The sequence below is a fragment of the Myotis lucifugus genome, unplaced genomic scaffold, assembly GCF_000147115.1.
Source record: "Myotis lucifugus unplaced genomic scaffold, Myoluc2.0 scaffold_173, whole genome shotgun sequence".
Classification (NCBI taxonomy): Eukaryota; Metazoa; Chordata; class Mammalia; order Chiroptera; family Vespertilionidae; genus Myotis; species Myotis lucifugus.
The window spans coordinates 2,045,924-2,064,532 of NW_005871221.1; the positions used below are offsets into that span (position 1 = coordinate 2,045,924).

The 18,609-nt window shown below is 43.3% G+C and overlaps 1 protein-coding gene across 10 annotated transcripts in view; it reads left to right on the forward strand.

The window, feature by feature from the left end:
* DENND1A (DENN domain containing 1A) overlaps nt 1-18,609 on the forward strand; it is a 407,524-nt gene that overhangs the window by 228,463 nt on the left and 160,452 nt on the right. For all 10 annotated transcript variants that reach the window (XM_023760104.1, XM_023760106.1, XM_023760103.1 and 7 more), the window contains one exon: nt 14,572-14,673. In XM_023760104.1, the coding sequence (XP_023615872.1) occupies nt 14,572-14,673 (102 nt within the window). The remainder of the gene's footprint in view (nt 1-14,571; nt 14,674-18,609) is intronic.

An 18,609-nucleotide genomic window follows, 5' to 3' on the forward strand; every position in this document is an offset into this window, starting at 1 on the left:
ATCAGTGGAACCCTGGCGTTTGCTTAATTATATAAAGAAAAAAGTGATTGGACAGTAAGTGGTTTGGTTTTGCTTGAGTTTCTTAGCATGTTATTTGTTATCCTGGAAATCATCACATGTGAGTCTGTCTCATCCAGAGCATTTGGAAGAAAAGCTGAGCAGCTCTGTTCACCTGAGGGTCTGGAGGTGGTCCTGCATCTCACCTGATGGGTTTCCCCTGGGCGCTCCCTCCTCTGTGTATCTGCATTTCAAATGAGCGTGATCTTAAATGTCACTTACCCTATTGTTGGAATCAGTTAATATAAGACAATTTAAAGCTGTACTAGTAATTTATGTAATCAAAGGAATAAGTACTTCTGGCTGATTTCAGTATCTCTTGCAGTCAGTACATTTTCAGGCTAATTTGTTGTGACTGAAATGTTCTCTTGTGAGATGAGATGAGGCTCTGTTATATTTCAGAAAAACTGAGCAACATGTGAGGGAGAATCCCAGTAGAAAAAATGTGAAACCATTATTGATGCGTTTGTTTTCCAGTTATCCTATCATTACTTAGACAGTCATTATATGTAAGTTTCATTTAGCAGTGTTAAAACTGACTTGAAAGAAAACGTAAAGCTTATCATTTGTTACAAGGAGAAGCTTGAACTAATCAAATTCCAGTCAGATGAAGATACAGAGTAGTGTATCTTCAGGACACTATGTAGCAGAATGGAAGAACTCCGGGCTCTATGTTATATGGACCCGGATTCAAATTCTAGCCCCACCACTACCAGGTGACTTTAAACAACTCTTTGTTTAAATAGGAGATCAGTTTAGCAGGGGGATAAAGGTATGGTGACTGTCACACAGGTTGACCACTTTGTATAAATTACTATTATGTTATCCTCCTAAGAGATGCCTATTGGAAGTACTGCACTTGAGCCATATGATTTCTAATTGTCACCCCTTTGAAGGAGATGCCGATTTTGCAGAAGGAACGTTAAGGTGCCTCTCAGAGCCTCAGACTCCTTGCTTATAAATGGGTAGGTTTCCCACTTCATAAGAGTTTTTAGTAAGGAGTAAATGAGCAAATTTGTCAGGTTCCAAAAAAGTAAAAGTTATTATAGCAGTTCCCCTTATCCACGGGGGACACATTCTAAGGCCCCCAGTGGATGCCTGAAACCACAGATAGTCCTGAACCCTGTACAGGATTGGGCAAAAGTAGGTTTACAGTTGTATGTGAAACACAGTTTATGCTTGTATTATTATTAATTATTGCATTATTTTTCATATGAACTGTAAACATTTACCCCACCCATATATACTGTTTTTTTCATATAAACATACCTATGATAAAGTTTAATTTATAAATTAAGCATAGTAAAATATTAATAATAACCAATATAAAATAGAATAATTATAACAATATACTGTAATAAAAAGTATGTGAATGTAATATCTCTCTCAAAATATCTCAACTTTTCCATTTAATATTCTTGGGCCATGGTTGACTGCAAGTAACTAAAACCATGGAGAGCAAAACCACAGGTAAAGGGGGACTACTGTATATGTGTATCAATATTATATGCATGTAGAACTGATCATTTTTCTTTAAAACAAGCTAAAAGACATCTGCTTAAGATGGGCTCTGCAGGGGGTGAGGGTAGGTGGAAGTGGGCAAAGCAGGGATTAAGCGGGTGGTGGCTCGGAAAGAGACTTTGCTTTGGGCGGTGGGTGCACAATGCAGTGTGCAGATGATATTTTGTTGAGTTGTACACTTGAAACCTGTATGGTTTTGTGAACCAATGTCACCCCCAATAAAATAAATAAATAAATAAATTTCGTATGCCCCCCCCCCCAAAAAAAAGATTGGCTCTGCCTTTTTTTTCAGCCTCTTTTTGTATTTTTTAATGAGTGGCTTTCCAAACTTGACATTAGCTTAAAGGCACTTTTAACTGAGCACAGCCACATAGGACTGGTGACTTCTTTTCATAAACTCCTTGTAAGTGATTAGGGGCGGGGCCGTTGGGGGAGCTAAGAGACCAGCAGCGTGATGATTGAAGAGCGGTACCCTTGGCCTAGTCAAATCCCACTTGGAATCCGGGCACATGTGGTTTTGTTTAGCACCATGCTCAGTAAACTCATGGTATGGGTTTGTGACCATCAGGCATTTGTTGTTGATATGTGAGGTCACCACAGTGGGGGTGTTTGTCAACCAAATTAAACTTCCTCTTAATGACCTAAAATAATTGATTCAGAAGGCCTTTAAATGAGCCACGGCAGTGTGTAGGCAAGCTGAAACCCAGCATTTTCTGCACAAATTATTGCATGTTATTGTTTAAGATCTTTTTGTTTGGGGGCAGGCAATGAGCCTGAGTTTGAATCCCAGCTCCACCATTTGTCTGTGTGCAACTTGGGCAAGTTACTGAGCTTCTGTGCATGTGTGCCTTAATGTCCCCATCTGCAGAATGGGAACAACTGCCTTAAAGTGATGACAGTTCAGAACAGTATGACTAAAGTTCCATGCACATTAGTAGACCCTCACTCAACAGTAGGTATTATTATTAATAAAGTATTTCCAATAGGTATCTCTGAAGAAACTAGTATAATTTGTACAAAGTGGTCAAACTCTATGTAGTAACCATACCTTTTTTTCCTGCTAATCTCTTCATAAACTGCTCTCTATACTAAACTTGAACATCCATAGAGAAACATGTGACTGAAATTGAACTCTATAAGCCTCCCCTTACATATCCTTTGATTCTTACCTAATCTCAAAGTGAATTTAAAGTTTAATATTTAAGATATATGCCATTTTAGACTACCAAAGAAGTGGAGATTTTTCTTTGCCAATTGAATTCAGATATTAATGACTAGGCAAAGAGTGGGGCCACCATGTTATGTTTGTTTAGAATCAAAGGCATTGGCTCAGGGCTTTTCCTAGGAATGGTGAACAGTGACACTAAAGTTTTCTTTTGTGGTTGGAAGTTATCAACATTCCACAGGTTTATGTGTCCTGCCTAAAATTCTTCCCTCCATAAATCCAAATATCTGGAAAAAACTAAAAGCTTAGGACTGGGGTGCCTAGACTCCTGGACACATCTTTAACCAAATAGAATATGTTGAACCTTGGCATCAATTGCTTTGAAAGATCCAGCGATAATAAATTTACATCCTGCCTCTTCAGCATTTTATTGCAGCTATTTTATACTGGCCGAATGGGTTAAATTGTGAAGCTTGATAAGTACATATGCACATTACCCATCCTTCGCTTTAGAAGGAAAAAAAAAAAAAGGAAGAAAAAGATAGCTATGATTTTGGAAGTCATCCCAATTTTTAAAAATAAGAGAATTTGGACATTTTGGCATATGGGCTTTTTTAAATGAAATTTCATGGAACTGAAAACAGTCAATTTTAGGTTTCCAAAAATTGTTTTGATTTTCATTGGTATAAATTTGCTCCACATGGTTTTAGGGAAGTTCTGAGAGATGCATTTAAGACTTCGGGGTTGATTTTTTTTGTCTGAGATTTGCGATTTATTTTTTTAAAGGTGATTTTTTTTCTAACTCAAAGTATAAATCGGAGGAGACAGAGTTCCATTTCTGGGACAGTTTTTGGTAATGACATTGTTAAGCATTGCAAACAAGTGGACTTGGGCTGAATTATTGAACATCATTTCAGCACCATTTGGACACTGCAGTGCAGATTGCTCTCCCCCCATCTCTGGGGTAGAGTTTCGAGGCCAAGGGATTTGGGCCGTTCCATTAGCAGCAGCTGCTGGTGATAAGCAGCATGAGAGTCACCTGTGTAGGGTCAGGCTTATTGAACATCAAGGTTCAGCAGTGTCGGAAGAGAGGGAAGATGCCCAGGAGGGGGCTCCAGGCCACCTGCTGTGTGAGGATCAAAGGGTTGAAAGGTCAGAGGGCGCAGCTCCCTTAATCATATCTGTCTGTGCAATAGCTATTTCAGATTGTAAATCTTGGTGATTTCATTAAGTCCTCCTGGCTGCTACTGGGGCATTGAAATAATAAAATTTTATATCTGTAGCCTTTCCTGCCTCTGGCATCCAGGCCAATACATTCCCTGCAAAATGGGGTGTCTTCATGAAAACCTTTCCTGGAATGGCAGAGCTTCCTAATGATGCTGCAGACTGGGAAGTGGGGTTCACAGGACCTCATCCTCTGGAATAGTTTGTTTAAGAAGAAAAAAAATCACTCAGACCATTTAGCAGCCTTTGGGACTTAGGTGGCACCTCTCTTCTGAAAAGCAGGTCACAAATATGACCTATTACTAAATGCTTCAGCTTATGGGCAGGAGGAGAGCTGTGCTCTCCCAGTGCTGCTGCTTACGAAATAGGCCTGTTCTGAAGGCCCCAGGGCCTTTCTTCTGGGCAGCCCCAAGCAACTGGACAGACATTACTTCCCACTCCGCAGACCTTTCGGGGTTTTTAGAGACACGTCTCCTGAATATGATTTTCCAAATATTTTTTCTAGATCTTAAAGTTGTTATGGACCTTCAGGGCTCCTTGGCTCTTGGGCAAGACAAATCACAGTAATGGCTACCCCTTTACTGCCCATATGTTTAGGACCCCCTGTAGTTTGTTTGAAAAGTTAAGAGATTTTCACAGTGAAGGTGCCATTTCTGAAATTTAAAGTGTTCCTTTTCACCGGGAGATAAGTTCACTCTGATTAAGTCCGTAATTCTCACTAAGCCATGTTTATGGGGGCAATAAACAATGTTTCAGTGTGCTTGTTAAATTGGGTTTCCAACCTCTCCACTCTTTAAAAATTGACATTTCAAATAAAAGGCAGGTGGAGATGGGAGTCCAGGTTTTCTGTGCTTAGTGATGAATGAATGATGGCAAGTGGCAGTTATGTGGGAGGAATGAGGCCCTGTTTTATTAGAAGGTGACCCCAAACCATTTTGGGACTAGGAAATCGACATCTCTTTATACCCCCAGTGAAACTCTTAAATTCAAGTTCCATCGTTTCAAATTGGATGGATACTATTTTTGAAATACTGCCAGACGTATTTTAATTTTCACAACAAGTCTGTGCTCTAGTAGTGGTGACCCTATTGTACAGATGATGAAATCTGGACACAGAAAAGTTCAGTAACTTGTCCAAAGTCACACAGCTAACAATTAGCAGGACTAAAATTCAAACCCAATTATTTTGTTGTGTGAAATATTTTAGTGTGTGCAAAAGAAAATTTTGACACTGGCCCTGCTTTTAGGATCTGTTTGTTATTATGTATCTAGACTATGATAAGGCTACCCATGGAAGTTACAAGAGAAATATGTGACCTGGTTGGTGTCCTCAGTATTTGCTAAGCCAGAAAGTAGAGGGGGCTACACAGAGGGGGCAAGGGGACCAGGCTTTGGGACCTGGCAGTCCCAAGCTCCAATCCTAGCTCTGTTATCACTCCAGGGCCTGGGGAAGGAGCTTCAGTTTTCTCTTCTGTAAAATGGTAATAATAATACCTATTCCATGATGTTGCTTTGAGGATCAGATGAAATAATATATTTAAAAACATAGTATTTAAAACTCTGCAGTGTCTTATAGATGACTGGTAAGCATTATTGCAGTATATGTGAATGTAGTAAGGTTAAAACAGTTTTTTTAAGGGAAAAAGTGACAGGTACACATGAAACAATTAGAAACATCACTAAACAAGTTTTAATTGAGGGTCCAAGTATATGTTGCCCCCTGTGCCTGGCTTAGGAGCAGAGAGAGGAAGTAGTCAGGAGGCTTTATGGAAGAGCAGGGTCTTGCGAGATAGAGGTAATCATGGTGCTCTATGCCTGGGCCTTCTTCCCAGTTTACCAAGCTCTCTGCCATCTCATCTCTCGACTGTGTTTTGCAGGCATTGTGTGAGAGGTTGACACCGTCCTCATCCTCTTTTTACATATGAGGAAATGGAGTCCCCAGCAGTGGGGAAGCTGCTTCAGTTTAAGGCAGAACACCATCAGAGTCAGAGGTGTCCATTCCGTGGGCAGAGAGGAGGCCAGGCTGGACTTGTAGAATGAGCCCCAGCAGAGCTAGCAGAACCAAGCTTTTAGAAGGAGACGGGCTGGCACTCACCAAGCTTCTGCCTTACGGCTGGTGCTCTATGACATGCAGGGCCTACAGCATCTCCCTTCCTCTTCTCAACAATCCTGAATGGTAGGATTGTGACCCCCATGTCACGGAGAAGGAAATTGATGCTGAAGGCGGTAAAATGCCTTGCCTAAAGCTACCTAGCTAGTGAGTGAGTGAGCCAGGACACCAGCCGTGGGGACTTCCTGACCCTGGGCCCAGGACCAGCCAGGGGAGGGAATCAGGCAAGCTCCAGTGAATGGAGATGGCCCACCAGTGAGGTCTCTTCTACTACACATCACCGTGCCTTTTCTTAGTTGGTTATAATTTATCCCACCACTCCCCATCCGCGTCCTCCCACAAGTAGGCTGGGAGACCCTTGAGTTTAGAGATCATGTCTTAGTCAGCTCTCTGTCCTTAAGACCCAGCATAAAGTTGACATCAATGACTGACTGAATGGGTGAATGAATGAATGTCCGGTGAATGGATAGTCAGCCCCTTTGCTGACCTGGGTTGGAAATCTCTGGATTTGTTAATGAGAGTCAGTGCTTATTACCTTGTGAGGAGTGGATTTGGCCTGACCCAGGAGGTGCTTACAGCACTTCCCTCCCCTGCCAAGCTTCTGTTTCTGTTTAAAGCACACTGGGAAATTCCAGCGGTATTTTCGGGGGTCCTCTGAACTGTCGGGCTTGGATTTTTAATTTTGTGGAGCAGGAAGGAGCAAATCAGTGACTCCTGGCTCCAAAGAAAAGCCACTGCGTTTATCAACTGCTTGGCAGCTCAGTGACCTTTGGGGCCTGAGGAAGGGAAGGAAAATGTCACTCTTCCCTCTGTGTTTATCCGAGATTTCAGGAGGGAATAAAGAGTTTACAATACAGAATATTTGCCTTTCCTTTTCCTGTCCTTTCCACTTTTCCTCTGATTTCTCTTTCCTTTCCTCCTAGGAGGCCACCAGCTCCCCATGCTGTTCTTTGTTATGTGCTCATATATATGCGCGTGCATTTGAGCACACTTTGTGCTGTATAGTGGAAAGAACATTGATTCAGATCCTTTTTCTGACAAAAGCCAGTTGTACAAATATAGGCTATTTAATCACTTTAGCCTCCATTTTCTTATCCATCAAATGGGTATGATATTCTGTAGGAAATCCTCTCCCCTGGGAACTTTAATGGTGACTGGGCCAATCACCAAGCTACTTAGGGACTATTCTTCTAGTACTTGCCTAGCAAACATCTGTTAAATTACAGTTGCTCAGTACCTCTGTCCATCAAAACAATGTGTCAGAGCAATTAGTAAGAGGAGTTGGGTAGTACAACGGTATTGGTGTTCAACTGGGTTCAGTGTTCAGCTCCACTACTTCTAAATTGGAGGACTTTGGACAAGTTATTTTACTTGTCTGACCCTCAGTCTCTTTGTCTCTCCACTGAGGTGTCATGAGCATTATATTAAATGGTACATGTGAAGGGTTGGGCCATGGGAGGAACACATCAGCCCATAGCTCTCACTTTGTTGCTGTGAAAGTCAGTAAGAGGATTGACACAGAGCATGTAACGCCGTCCTGGCCTGCCCAGGCCCCGGTAAAGTCAGCTGTGACTCCGCATATCACATAACCAGGAGTACAGTTAACCTAAGAGGTGACTTCATGAAGCCCAGTAACAGTCAGTCAGTGAGGATAAAGTTTGGATTAACAAACTATTAAGATGTAATTTTTGGTTTAGTTTTAACCATATCCATCCTTGAAATTTAAAAACAAAACAAAACTGCAGAGAGGTCAGACTTAAGGGAGACAAAGTATAATGAAGGAGCCTTGTCCGTTGTACCCGTCTCATAGAGGAACACTGCACGTCTTTGAGCCAAAGCAGTGTGTTATGGGTATGATAACCCTAGACTCAGGAGGAGGCTGTGTCCTCTTGAAGCAAAGTGTCCTTGCAGGAAGTTGGTCTGGGCCCATCCACTTTGCTTGGTGGTCTAGTTGTTAGTCTCAGAGGTGCTGGCTTGGCCATAGGAAAGGAGACTGTGCTTATGGCCCTCAGGGATCATTCCAGAAGGGAGAATTCCTACATGTGGTCAAGGCCAGCACCCTGGGCACATGGGAACATGGCCATGTAAGTGCAAAATAAACATTTCTATTTTCCTTTTTACTTAATCTTCTCACAAGTCTATGTAGTGAGTGGTTATATCGCCATTTTATAGATGAAGAAATTGAGGCTCTACTAGGTTATAACCTGCCCTGAGTCCTGAGTAAGAATTGAACAAGATAGAATCGAAAGCCCAGTCCATCTGATTCATGTTCCTGCTGCTCTCCCAAACCATGCTGACTCCAGAGTACAAGTGTCTCAGAAGATACCCAAGAATGTTGCGTTTTGCTCCTCACTGGAGAGGGGGACAGGACAGATTAAAGATGCCGTGTGTATACTGGAGGCGTCTACCTTTGCAAACTAATTGACAGTGAAAGTATTCTAGATTGAATCCTTTTTTATCAATAGAATTATTGCTATCTTGTTTTTCGTAATAAGTTAATACACAGTGCTTGTTAGATACTAGACTTTATCCTAAGTACAATACATGTTAACTCATTTAATCACCATAACAATCTTATAAGTAATGACTTCGTATTACTTACTTTTTGTAAACATTTTACTGAAATGTGAGATTTATAGGGAAAAGTGCACTCATCCAAAGTGTACAGCAAGATGAGTGTTTACAAGGGAGACACCATGTAACCACTAGCAGATCAAGAAACAAAATATCACCAGCCCTCCAGAAGCCCCTCTTGCCCTCTTGTAATCATTCTTCCTCCCACCCAAGGGTAACCATTATCCTGGGTGTCAGTACTATTTTAATCCTGTACAGATGAGGAAACTGAGGCATGGGGGGAGGTGAATAAAAGGTTTGCCCAAGGTAGCACAGTTGTCACCGGCGGAGTTGGGATTCAGGCTCCAGCAGTCTGGCTCCAGGAATGTGCTCATATTTCTGAGACAGCCCAGAAAATAACAGTCGGTTGGTGGTGGTTTAAAGTAACCTTTGGTCTGAGAATCAGGTGTTTAAATTCTTAGTCTTGGAACTCTAATCCATTTATTGATATAACTTTCAAACTGCAAGGATAGAGACTCGCTTTTCATAGCTCCCCTCCCCCATGTATTGCTTACTCACTGCAATCAGGCACTGTGTTAAAGTCTTGATACAAACTAGCTCAACCCTCACAACACAGCTGTGCAGTAGGTGGTATTATCCCCATTTTATAGATAAGAACTTGGTAACACAGTAGCAGAGGCAAGGCTTGAATCTGGCTGTCTGATTCCAGACACCACGGTCATCTTAACCACCACATTAACTCCTATCTCGCCTCCTGTGTCAACTGTGAATTAATTCTACACTAATTAATCATGGTAATTTCACATGATTGTTATCATTGCCATCATTATTGTTATTCCCATTGCACTTCCTTGAGCAAACTCCAATTTGCTTACACTGGGCTTACGTTGTCCGTTTGGGCTTACGTTGACATCTGCTGCAAGGCCTGCCTCCCAGTAGAGTGAATCCAGGCACAGTATTTCATTCATTCTCCAATTAGTGAGCACTTTCCCTCTGCAGGTATGGTGCTGGGCATGAGAGACACAGGAACAAATAAGACATGCCCTGTCCTGACGATGGTCCTAGTGAAGGACAACAGGAAAGAACCACTGACCCCACATGTGCCATCTCAGGACCCACCACCTCCATCCTAGATCAGTGCTCAGCAGAGGAGCACAGGCGGAACTGGGCCCTGCTCCACCCCAGCGTTCAACCTCCTCAGCCAGGGAGCGCCAGGTGCTCTGACCACTCCTCGGATCTTCTGGGTTACATTGTCAGTACAAACACTTGCTCTTTATTTTAAGACATGATTCTAAGTCCTACCTTTTGTCACTAGCTGCCCAGTCTTCTCCCTGGACAGGTAGGATCACCCCCAATCTGTGTGAGGAGCTGGTGCAGTTTGAACAAGGGTAGGTGACATTTTATATTTTAAGGGGAAACCCCTTGTTTCCAACTTTAGAAAGTCAGGCTCAGTAAAGCCTTCTTAGCTGTAGTAGAGTGATTCTCAAGTGGACCCAACTTTTGTGTAGGGAAGTAGATCAGAATTTCTAGGAGCATTGGATTTCCATGTTTATTCTAAAAGGGCATAAGTGGAAAACAAAGTTTTAAAAAATCCTGGACTAGACAAAAAAGGAAAGAGGAAGGCAGGGAGCCAAACACAGCTGCAAATCAGAATGTACATTGGGTGATGGTCTAGGGAAAAATTACCTTGTCATGTAGCATTCACCATCATTCATGCATTGTTATTTTTTATAGCCTATCGTGATTTTATTCTATGTTCTGGACATAGTACTAATGTGTTTATCAACTTCATTGGGGTATAATTTATTTACAACAAACCATCCATTTAAAATGTATGATTTGTTCATGAAACTACTTCCACCACAGTAAAGATGTAGAATATTCCAATTACCCTCAAAAGATCGTTCCTTTTTATTTAACAAATGTTTATGTTAAGCTGCTCATGTGCCAGGCACAACTCTGAGTACCTTAAAAAGATTAAGTAGCCCATTTAATCTTTTTTTTAAAATATATTTTATTGATTTTTACAGAGAAGAAGGGAGAGGGATAGAGTTAGAAACATCGATGAGCTGCCTCCTGCACACTCCCTACTGGGTATGTGCCCGCAACCAAGGTACATGCCCTTGACCAGAATCGAACCTGGGACCCTTGAGTCCGCAGGCCGACGCTCTATCCACTGAGCCAAACCGGTCAGGGCCCATTTAATCTTTATAACAAGCTGACGAGGTAGGCACTATCATCCCGTTTCAGGAAGAAACTGAGGCCCAGAGAGATTAAGTGAAGTGCCCAAGTTTACACAGCTGGTGAGTGGTGGAGCTGGATTACAACTCAGACCGGCTTCCAGATCCTGTGTTCTTCACCTAAAGGTTGTGCTGCCTCTCATTCATCCATCTCGTGACCCCCAAGAAGCCCACTGACGAGGGGAGGAATTGAACACTTGTATGAAGAACTCCAGAGTGACTTCTCGTTGTGGTTGTGGGAATAGCCACGGGCACACACAGGGAAAGGCAAGCTTCCTGCTACCTCTGGCCCTATGGAGTGAGGCTAGCCAGGCTCCACTGAGTTCTCAGGGACTCAGGAGAGGGGACACACAGGCAGCTGAGCCACTGTTAGGCAAATGCCCATGATGGATGTCCTGGCAATCATGAGAACTCTTTTATATACATGCGCTTATCTTATCCTCACAACTCGATGAGGTGGGTACTGGCATGATCCCTGTATTACAAAAGAAAACTTGGGGGATTTAAGAGGTCAAGTGAATTGCCCCAGGCAACCCAAGAGGTAAGGGGCAATCCAGACGTGACACTTACTCCTCCTGGCTGCCTTGACCAACTCCTTGTCCTGAAAGGCAGGGGTCAGACTAAGTCTGTCAGTGACAAAGCATAAAGGGAAAGCCATTTTTTATTAACAATGTTTATGGGAAGATGCCACTTTTGTGTATTTCTCTGTGCAAGAAATGCCATTTGGAAAGCATTGTGCATGTCAGTATTTTTTTTCTTCTTTCTGAAAAAAAGCCTATGGAGTCTGGTGAGGGGAGGGTTTGCAGCTGGCAGGAGCTTTGGCATATGTTGTAACTAAAAAGAGAGGGAATGTGTTGGTGGGACAAGCTACCGGAGAGCCGTCTCGGTGTGCTGCGGTACTAGTAAGTGTTTTAATTGGGTAGAGTTTTTGGAGGACTATTTTGACATCTGCTCGTGTCTTTGCTGATTTTTCTTCACTTAGAGTAGGAAACACAAGCTGTGGATGAAATGACTTTAAAATAATTGGAAGTAAAGCTATCTTTTTCAAAGTTGAGTTTGAGAGGGACACTTTTTAAGAAGTAGAAAGTAAATTCCACTTCTAGGAATCCATCCTAAAGCACAGGGTTTGTGCCTACAGATTTCACAACAGTATTACATATAATAATGTCTTAACAACTGGATATAATCACCAACAGAGAGACTTGGATGGGTTTGTTTCCATGAAGTGAAACATTTTGTAACAATTAGAAATGATCTTTATAAAGGTTTTAATGAAGTGGAGCACTGCTTATATGGTAATAAATGAGAGAGTCAGAAAGAAACATTAAGAATTGTTTCAACTGTGTTTTTTAAAAATAGGGATTGGAGCAGAGGAATGTGGAAAGAAATGCACAGAAATGTTACCTCCAAATGGAGGGTGAGGGTAACCATCATTTTCTTCTTTGAACGTCTGTGTCTTTCCCATTTTTGTATGGTAGGCCTCTGTAATTTTTCTTACACAAAAGGCAAGAGAACACAGGTCCCGAGCGGGTTGGTATAACTGCACGCCCAGCCTTGGTACTTGTTCTGGGATGTCTTTACAGAGTCTGGCTTTTGAGTCAGACCCGGCACAAACGCCAGCTCTGCCCCTCACTAGCTGTGTGACTTGGGCAGTTGGTTTGACCTCCTTGAGCCCTGGTTCCTTCTTGTTACCATGGAGATGATGGTATCTCCCTCATAACATGGACAGGATTAAATGACCTGGCACCCTGTAAGGATCCAACGTCCTTCTCCACATCACCTCCCTCTCCCACCCGCAGTTTGAGATATTTTGTTGGGTTTTATGTCTTTTTCATTCCCCTTGTTCCACGAGCCTTTCACGGATAAGGCACCATCCAGCTGAGCTGGCCTCCGATTCTTTCCTTGGGACCCTGAGCTTCAGGATGACCCTGAGTCGAATGCCAACAGCCTCTTGGGAAGAGGCCTTGCCACCGGGAGGGCAGCATTGTCCTACAAGAGGAAACCGTGCCCACCCAGCTCCTGCCTGGGCAGTTTGGTTTCTAAGGGGACCCTGGCCGGCTCAGTCAGAAAAAAGGGCCAGGTTTTTTCCTCTCCTTCAGCTTGCTGCCATTGTTGAAAAAGTAAACACTCCACACAGCTTAACCAGCAAGTCCTCCAGTCAGGAGTGGGAAGTAATCAAAAGCCTGTTCCAGCCCAGCCGTGGAGAGCCCACAAGGGCCGGTCTGTGCCACTGGGGCCCCACGGGAACACCGAAACAGTGCCAGCACTGGTCCACACCAACATTCCGCTCGCTGCCTTTCAGCCCCTGCAGCCTCTCTCCGGTGGCCGGGCCCCACCCCCTTGTATTTGGAACTCTTTGGAAGATCAGAAGAGAAGAAAGATAGGTCGGTAGATAGGTACATAGATGGGTGATTTAGGGTGCAGGGCCCTCAGCTCAGTTGTCAAAGCCTCCCCAGCTGAGCTATGGCTCAGCCCCCTGTGGCCCCTTTTCTGATTCTGTTTCTGGTGCCACCGTCTTTGAAGTGAGAGCCCAGCAATTACTAAGAAAGGACAGAGGACTTTTGCACTAAAGCCACTGGCTCTACAGCTTTCAGACTAATCAGGGCTGACATATGTATCATAAAAGTAATAATAATAGCTACTATTTAGAAGTTCTCCTGTGTGCCCAGCAGCCCCAGAGGAGAAGTGGGGTAAGGAGGGCAGTCACAGTTATCCTCTCAGTTTTACAAAAGAAGAAGCCACAGAGTAGCCACATAACCTTGGGGAAGGCCACATCACCTCTCTGAGCCTCATTTTCTCACCTCTGAAGTGGGGATGGTGATACCTCCCCTGCAGCTACATTGCTGAAAATGAAAGAATCTTTGTGAAAATGCTGTGTGAGCTCTGAAGTGTGTGTTAGTGAAAAAGGATGTCATTGAGGCTGTTTTTGTAACTTCCTGCTAGCACACTGCTGTGTTTAACCTGTCAGATTGCAAAGGGAGGCAGCTAAGGAGCCCTAGGCAATCAGGAGTCTCAATGTTCTCATCTGTAAAATGGGGACTATGCTTTGTGAAACACTGGTGATGTGTACTGTTATCAATGCTGTTTGCTGATAGCGCTTACCTTGTAAGTAAGGCAGTCAGTTAATATGAATGCTGGGTTTTGGAGGGAGAATAAATTTCTAAGTAGCCAATCTTGTTCCTCCTCTGTAGGTCTCAGCCCATAGTAAGCCTTTAGTAAAGTTTATTAATTGATTGGTAAGTTTGTGGCCGAGGCCCCCACGGCCTGGAGATGTCGGTAGCAAAAGTTTGAGGCTCCTGGTCTTATTAAGTGGAAAGGTTCCAGGATTCTGCCCTCTGGGAGTGTTATTTCAACCCCAGGAAGTTTCAGACCAGCGAGGCTCCACCCTCCTGCTGGGAGGAATCTGGAAACGTTTACTTAGGTACCAAGTTCTGTCCTAGAGGCTGGGGTTTGAGACAAGGAACATAGACCAATGTTAATGAGCACTTACCAAATCATTTTGTTGGTGCTGGTTATTATGCAGTGGGGAGCCAAACAGGTGAGCCCCTGCGGGAGCCCACACCCCAAAGTGTCAAGTGTCACTTTGTTTCCTATTCCCCTTCCCCAGAGAAAGGCCAGGGGAAGATGTGTGTCCTCATGGTGCTTTGGTGATTTCTGTTTTGGAATTTTTTTATTTGCAGAAAGTTCGAAACATGGCCCTGGATGATGTCGTGATCCTAAACGTGGACACCAACACCCTGGAAACCCCCTTCGACGACCTGCAGAGCCTCCCGAATGATGTGGTGGGTAACAAGCCCTTGGGGTCTGACCCCTGTGGGTGACCGTGCATGTGACACATCTGTGGGGAAGGGGAAACGGGGGACACCTGTGACTTTCCTGTGGCCTAAGGATTGCACTGCAGTTCTCTGTTCTCTCTGGAAGCTTTGTCTCAGTCCAGTGAAGGAAGTTTTCTACACCTTTGCTCTCAGCTCACCGTGAGGTGTTGAGGGAGTCATTGTGTTCTGTGAAGATGCTCCATCTGTAGCATAAACAATGGCTTCCATTCACTGACTTCCTGCCCCTCTAAGCGTCCTAAACGCCACCTGATCCAAGCCCTTATTTCTCTCTTGCGCTGTTACCAGCAGCCTCTGAACTGGTTCTCAGAACTCCAGACCTTCTTTCTCATGACCAGTAACCTTTCAAAGCATCAATCTATATATATAAAACCCTAATATGCAAATAGACCAAACGGTGGAACAACCAAACAACTGGTTGCTATGACGTGCGCTGACCACCAGGGGCGTGCACAGAACATGGCAGGCATCGGCAGCAGGCGGCAGAGTGCGTAACATGGCAGGCCACGGTGGGATGCTGGAGCAGGTGAGCAGGGGTGCCAGACCAAGGCGGGGCGTCGGTCGCTGTCATTGGGGCGAGACTCTGGTGGTTACTGAAAATTCTTTGCTCCCGTGTGCCACAGTCCCGCCCAGCACTTGAACCTGCTGCTGGCACTGGCCCTGCTCGCACTCGCACCCACTGTCGGCGCTGGAGCCGCCGCTTGCACTTGCTGCTGGCACCCGCATCAGCCCCGATCGCTTGGCACCCTCAGCGGGTGCGAGCGGCAGCTGCCAGCCCCAATCGCCCCTCAGGGCTTCTCCACCTCCCCTTGCTCCTGAGGGACAATCAGGGCAGCAGGCGCCACTCGCACCCACTGCTGGCGCCAGCCCTAATCGCTCCGCATAGTCAGTGGGTGCGAGTGGGGCCGGTGCCATCAGTGCATGGGAGCGGCAGTGGTGGGAGTGGGGCTGTCGACAGGAAACCGGAGGCCATGGCAGGAGGGGCTGGGCAGGGGTGTGGAGGATGGGCCGAGACCTGCCCCTGTGCCTACTGCAGCCTCGCTGCTCACAGTTCTTTTCAAGGTGCACGAATTCATGCACTGGGCCCCTACTTTAACTCTATTTCCCTAATTTAGTTATATTTAGTTATAGTTATGTGTAACTAAATCTAGCTATACTTAAAACCATTTCATAATTTTTAAAAATTTTCTAAAGACAAAAGATCCTTCCATAACTTCCCTGCACCTATAGATTAGAGGCATGTTTCTTATATTGGCTTTGGAATCAGACCTGTATTTAGATGCTGGCTTCTTTGCTTACTAGCCATGTGATCTTGGGCAAAATTGCTTAAGCTCTCTGAACCTTAGCTTCCTTATAAGGTTGTTGTGAGAATTAAATGTATATAATATCTGTAGAACATGTCCTAAGAGCTCTATAGACTGTGGTTAATATTAATGAATTATGGATGCAAATGATGACTATCACGGCATTCAAGGCCCTCCTTCATGATGTGACCCTCCTGTTTTCCCCGAGCTTTAGCTCTCTCCTCACTGCTTCAAACCCTGTGTTATGGCTGTTTGGAATTGTTAGTATTTCTTCCAAACTTACCTGTTGTTTCATAACTTCATACCTTGCATACAGAGTTTCTTTTTTCCCAAATGTCCCGCCCCATCTGTCAATCTTCAAGACTCATTCTTTAAGACTTAACTCTAAAGATTAGGCTGTAAAAACCTTCCCTGATCTCTCCAAGTAGATTTGACTGTATCGTTCCCTCTGTCCCCATAGCTCTTTATTCTCCTTGTATAATTATACTTATCTTCCTGCAGGATAATTTATTACACATTCTGGTTTTCCCTTTTAATTGTGAGTTATTTGAGGGCAGGAATCAAGTTTTATTCATCTATGTTTCCCAGGGATCTAGCAGCCACTGAATAGATAGACGGAAGGATGGAGGGGACATATGGATTGGGTTATTTTGGTAGATGAAATCTTGCAAAACATGGCATTTGTGCTGGAAATTTTATTAAAAGAGGCCTTTGTTCTGCTTCTAGCCAGAATGGAGTAATTGGAACTAGATTTTTGCCCCTGCCATTAATGACTAAAACTCAGGACAAATATGAAAACAACTGTTTTCACATACTGGACAAAAGTAGTACAGGAGTACGATCCCTGAGAGAAAGGAAACAAGTAAGATGAGTTCTGTGGTCCCCCTGGCTTTCTGCCTGGAGGCATTTTCTGGACCCTGGGCCAGGAGCGGGGGTCCCCAGCCAAGCACAACAGTCTTGCTGAGTTGAGGGGTTACAGATCTGAATTTGAGGAAGAGGTGGTTTCAATTTGTGGGCCAGATATTCAGACAGGAGGGAGCTAGCTGCTCAGCAAAAGAGCTTCGGAAGTCTGAATTGGGTCCTCTTGACTAATCTGCCTACCTATAGAGGGAGCTCACACCGACTGGGAATCATTCAAGCTCTGACCCGACAGAAAAGGAAGATGTTGGTGATTACTCAGGACATTCATCAGAGACCCTAGAGGCAAAGCCTTGGTAGGATCTAAATTAGTATCTAGAGCAAAAATAGCCCTTTCCTAACAAAGCTTAAAAATCAGGCCTTGAGGAACGTGAGAGAGGGTTGCAGGGATGCTGATAATGTGCTGATTCTTTATGTTAGTGCCAATTCCGTCGGCAAGCTATCCTCAAGCGAAACACCAATGATATTTATACTTTTTGTATGTGTGTTAAACTTAAATAAAAAGTTTTAAACAAAACTATTTCCTTTAAAAAAAAAGTCTTAAAAGGATCAACCTTATATGCAAGAAATTCAACCGCCTGTCAAAATAAACTTCAACCCTCTTTAAAAGAAGACAACAAAATCTAACACTCAGCAACATAGCCTCACAGTAACTAGCAGCCTGTCAAAAAAAGTACCAGACGTTGACAATCAGGAAAATGTAACCCATAACCAAGAGGAAAATTCATCAATAGAAACAAATTCAGAAATGACAGACACAATGGAATTAGCAGACAAGGACCTTACGATAGATATTATAAAGATTATAAATATGCTCATGAATTTAAAGGAAGCCCTGGATTTGATGAGGAGAGAAACAAAAGATATCAAAAGAATGAGAGGGAACATCTAAAGGTGAAAAATATAATACCTGGACTGAAAATTTCACTGATAGGATTAAGAAGATATTAGACACCACATCTTAAAAGATCAATGAACTCAAAGACATACCAGTAAAAACTGTTCACTATGAAGTAGAGAAAGGAAAAAACTAGAAAAGGTTAACAGGCCCTTCAGGACCCACAGCCCAATATCAAGAGGACTAACATACAGGTAATTTGAGCCCTAAAAGGAGAGGAAGGTAGGGAAAGACAAGAAATATTTAAAGAGATCGTAGACAATTTTTTTCAGTTGTGATGAAAACGATTAATGCAGATTTCCAAGAAGCACATTGTACCTCAAGCTTAATGGACCCAAACAAAACCACACCAAGGGTAGATTCTGAAATTACTCAATACCAGTGGTAAAAACAAAAGCTTAAAATTAGCTAGAGAAAAAAAACACACACACACAAATGAAAGAAGTAATGGCAGAAGACTTCTTGTAAAAAAAACTGCACAGCCAGAAGTTAATGGATTGACATTTTTAAAGTAATAAAGGAAAATTTTATCAAACTAGAATAGTATATCCAGTGAAAATATCCTTCACAAATGAAGACACAATTAAGGCCTTTTCAGAAAAACAAAAAGTGAGAGAAATTGTCAGCAGACCCGCACTACAAGAAATGTTAAAGGAAGTTCTTCAGATGGAAGAAAAAGGATACCCTAGAGAACAGTAAGGGGTGATGAATGCCAGAAATAGTAAATATATGGGTGAATGTAAGACTCCTTTTCTCATTTTTAAT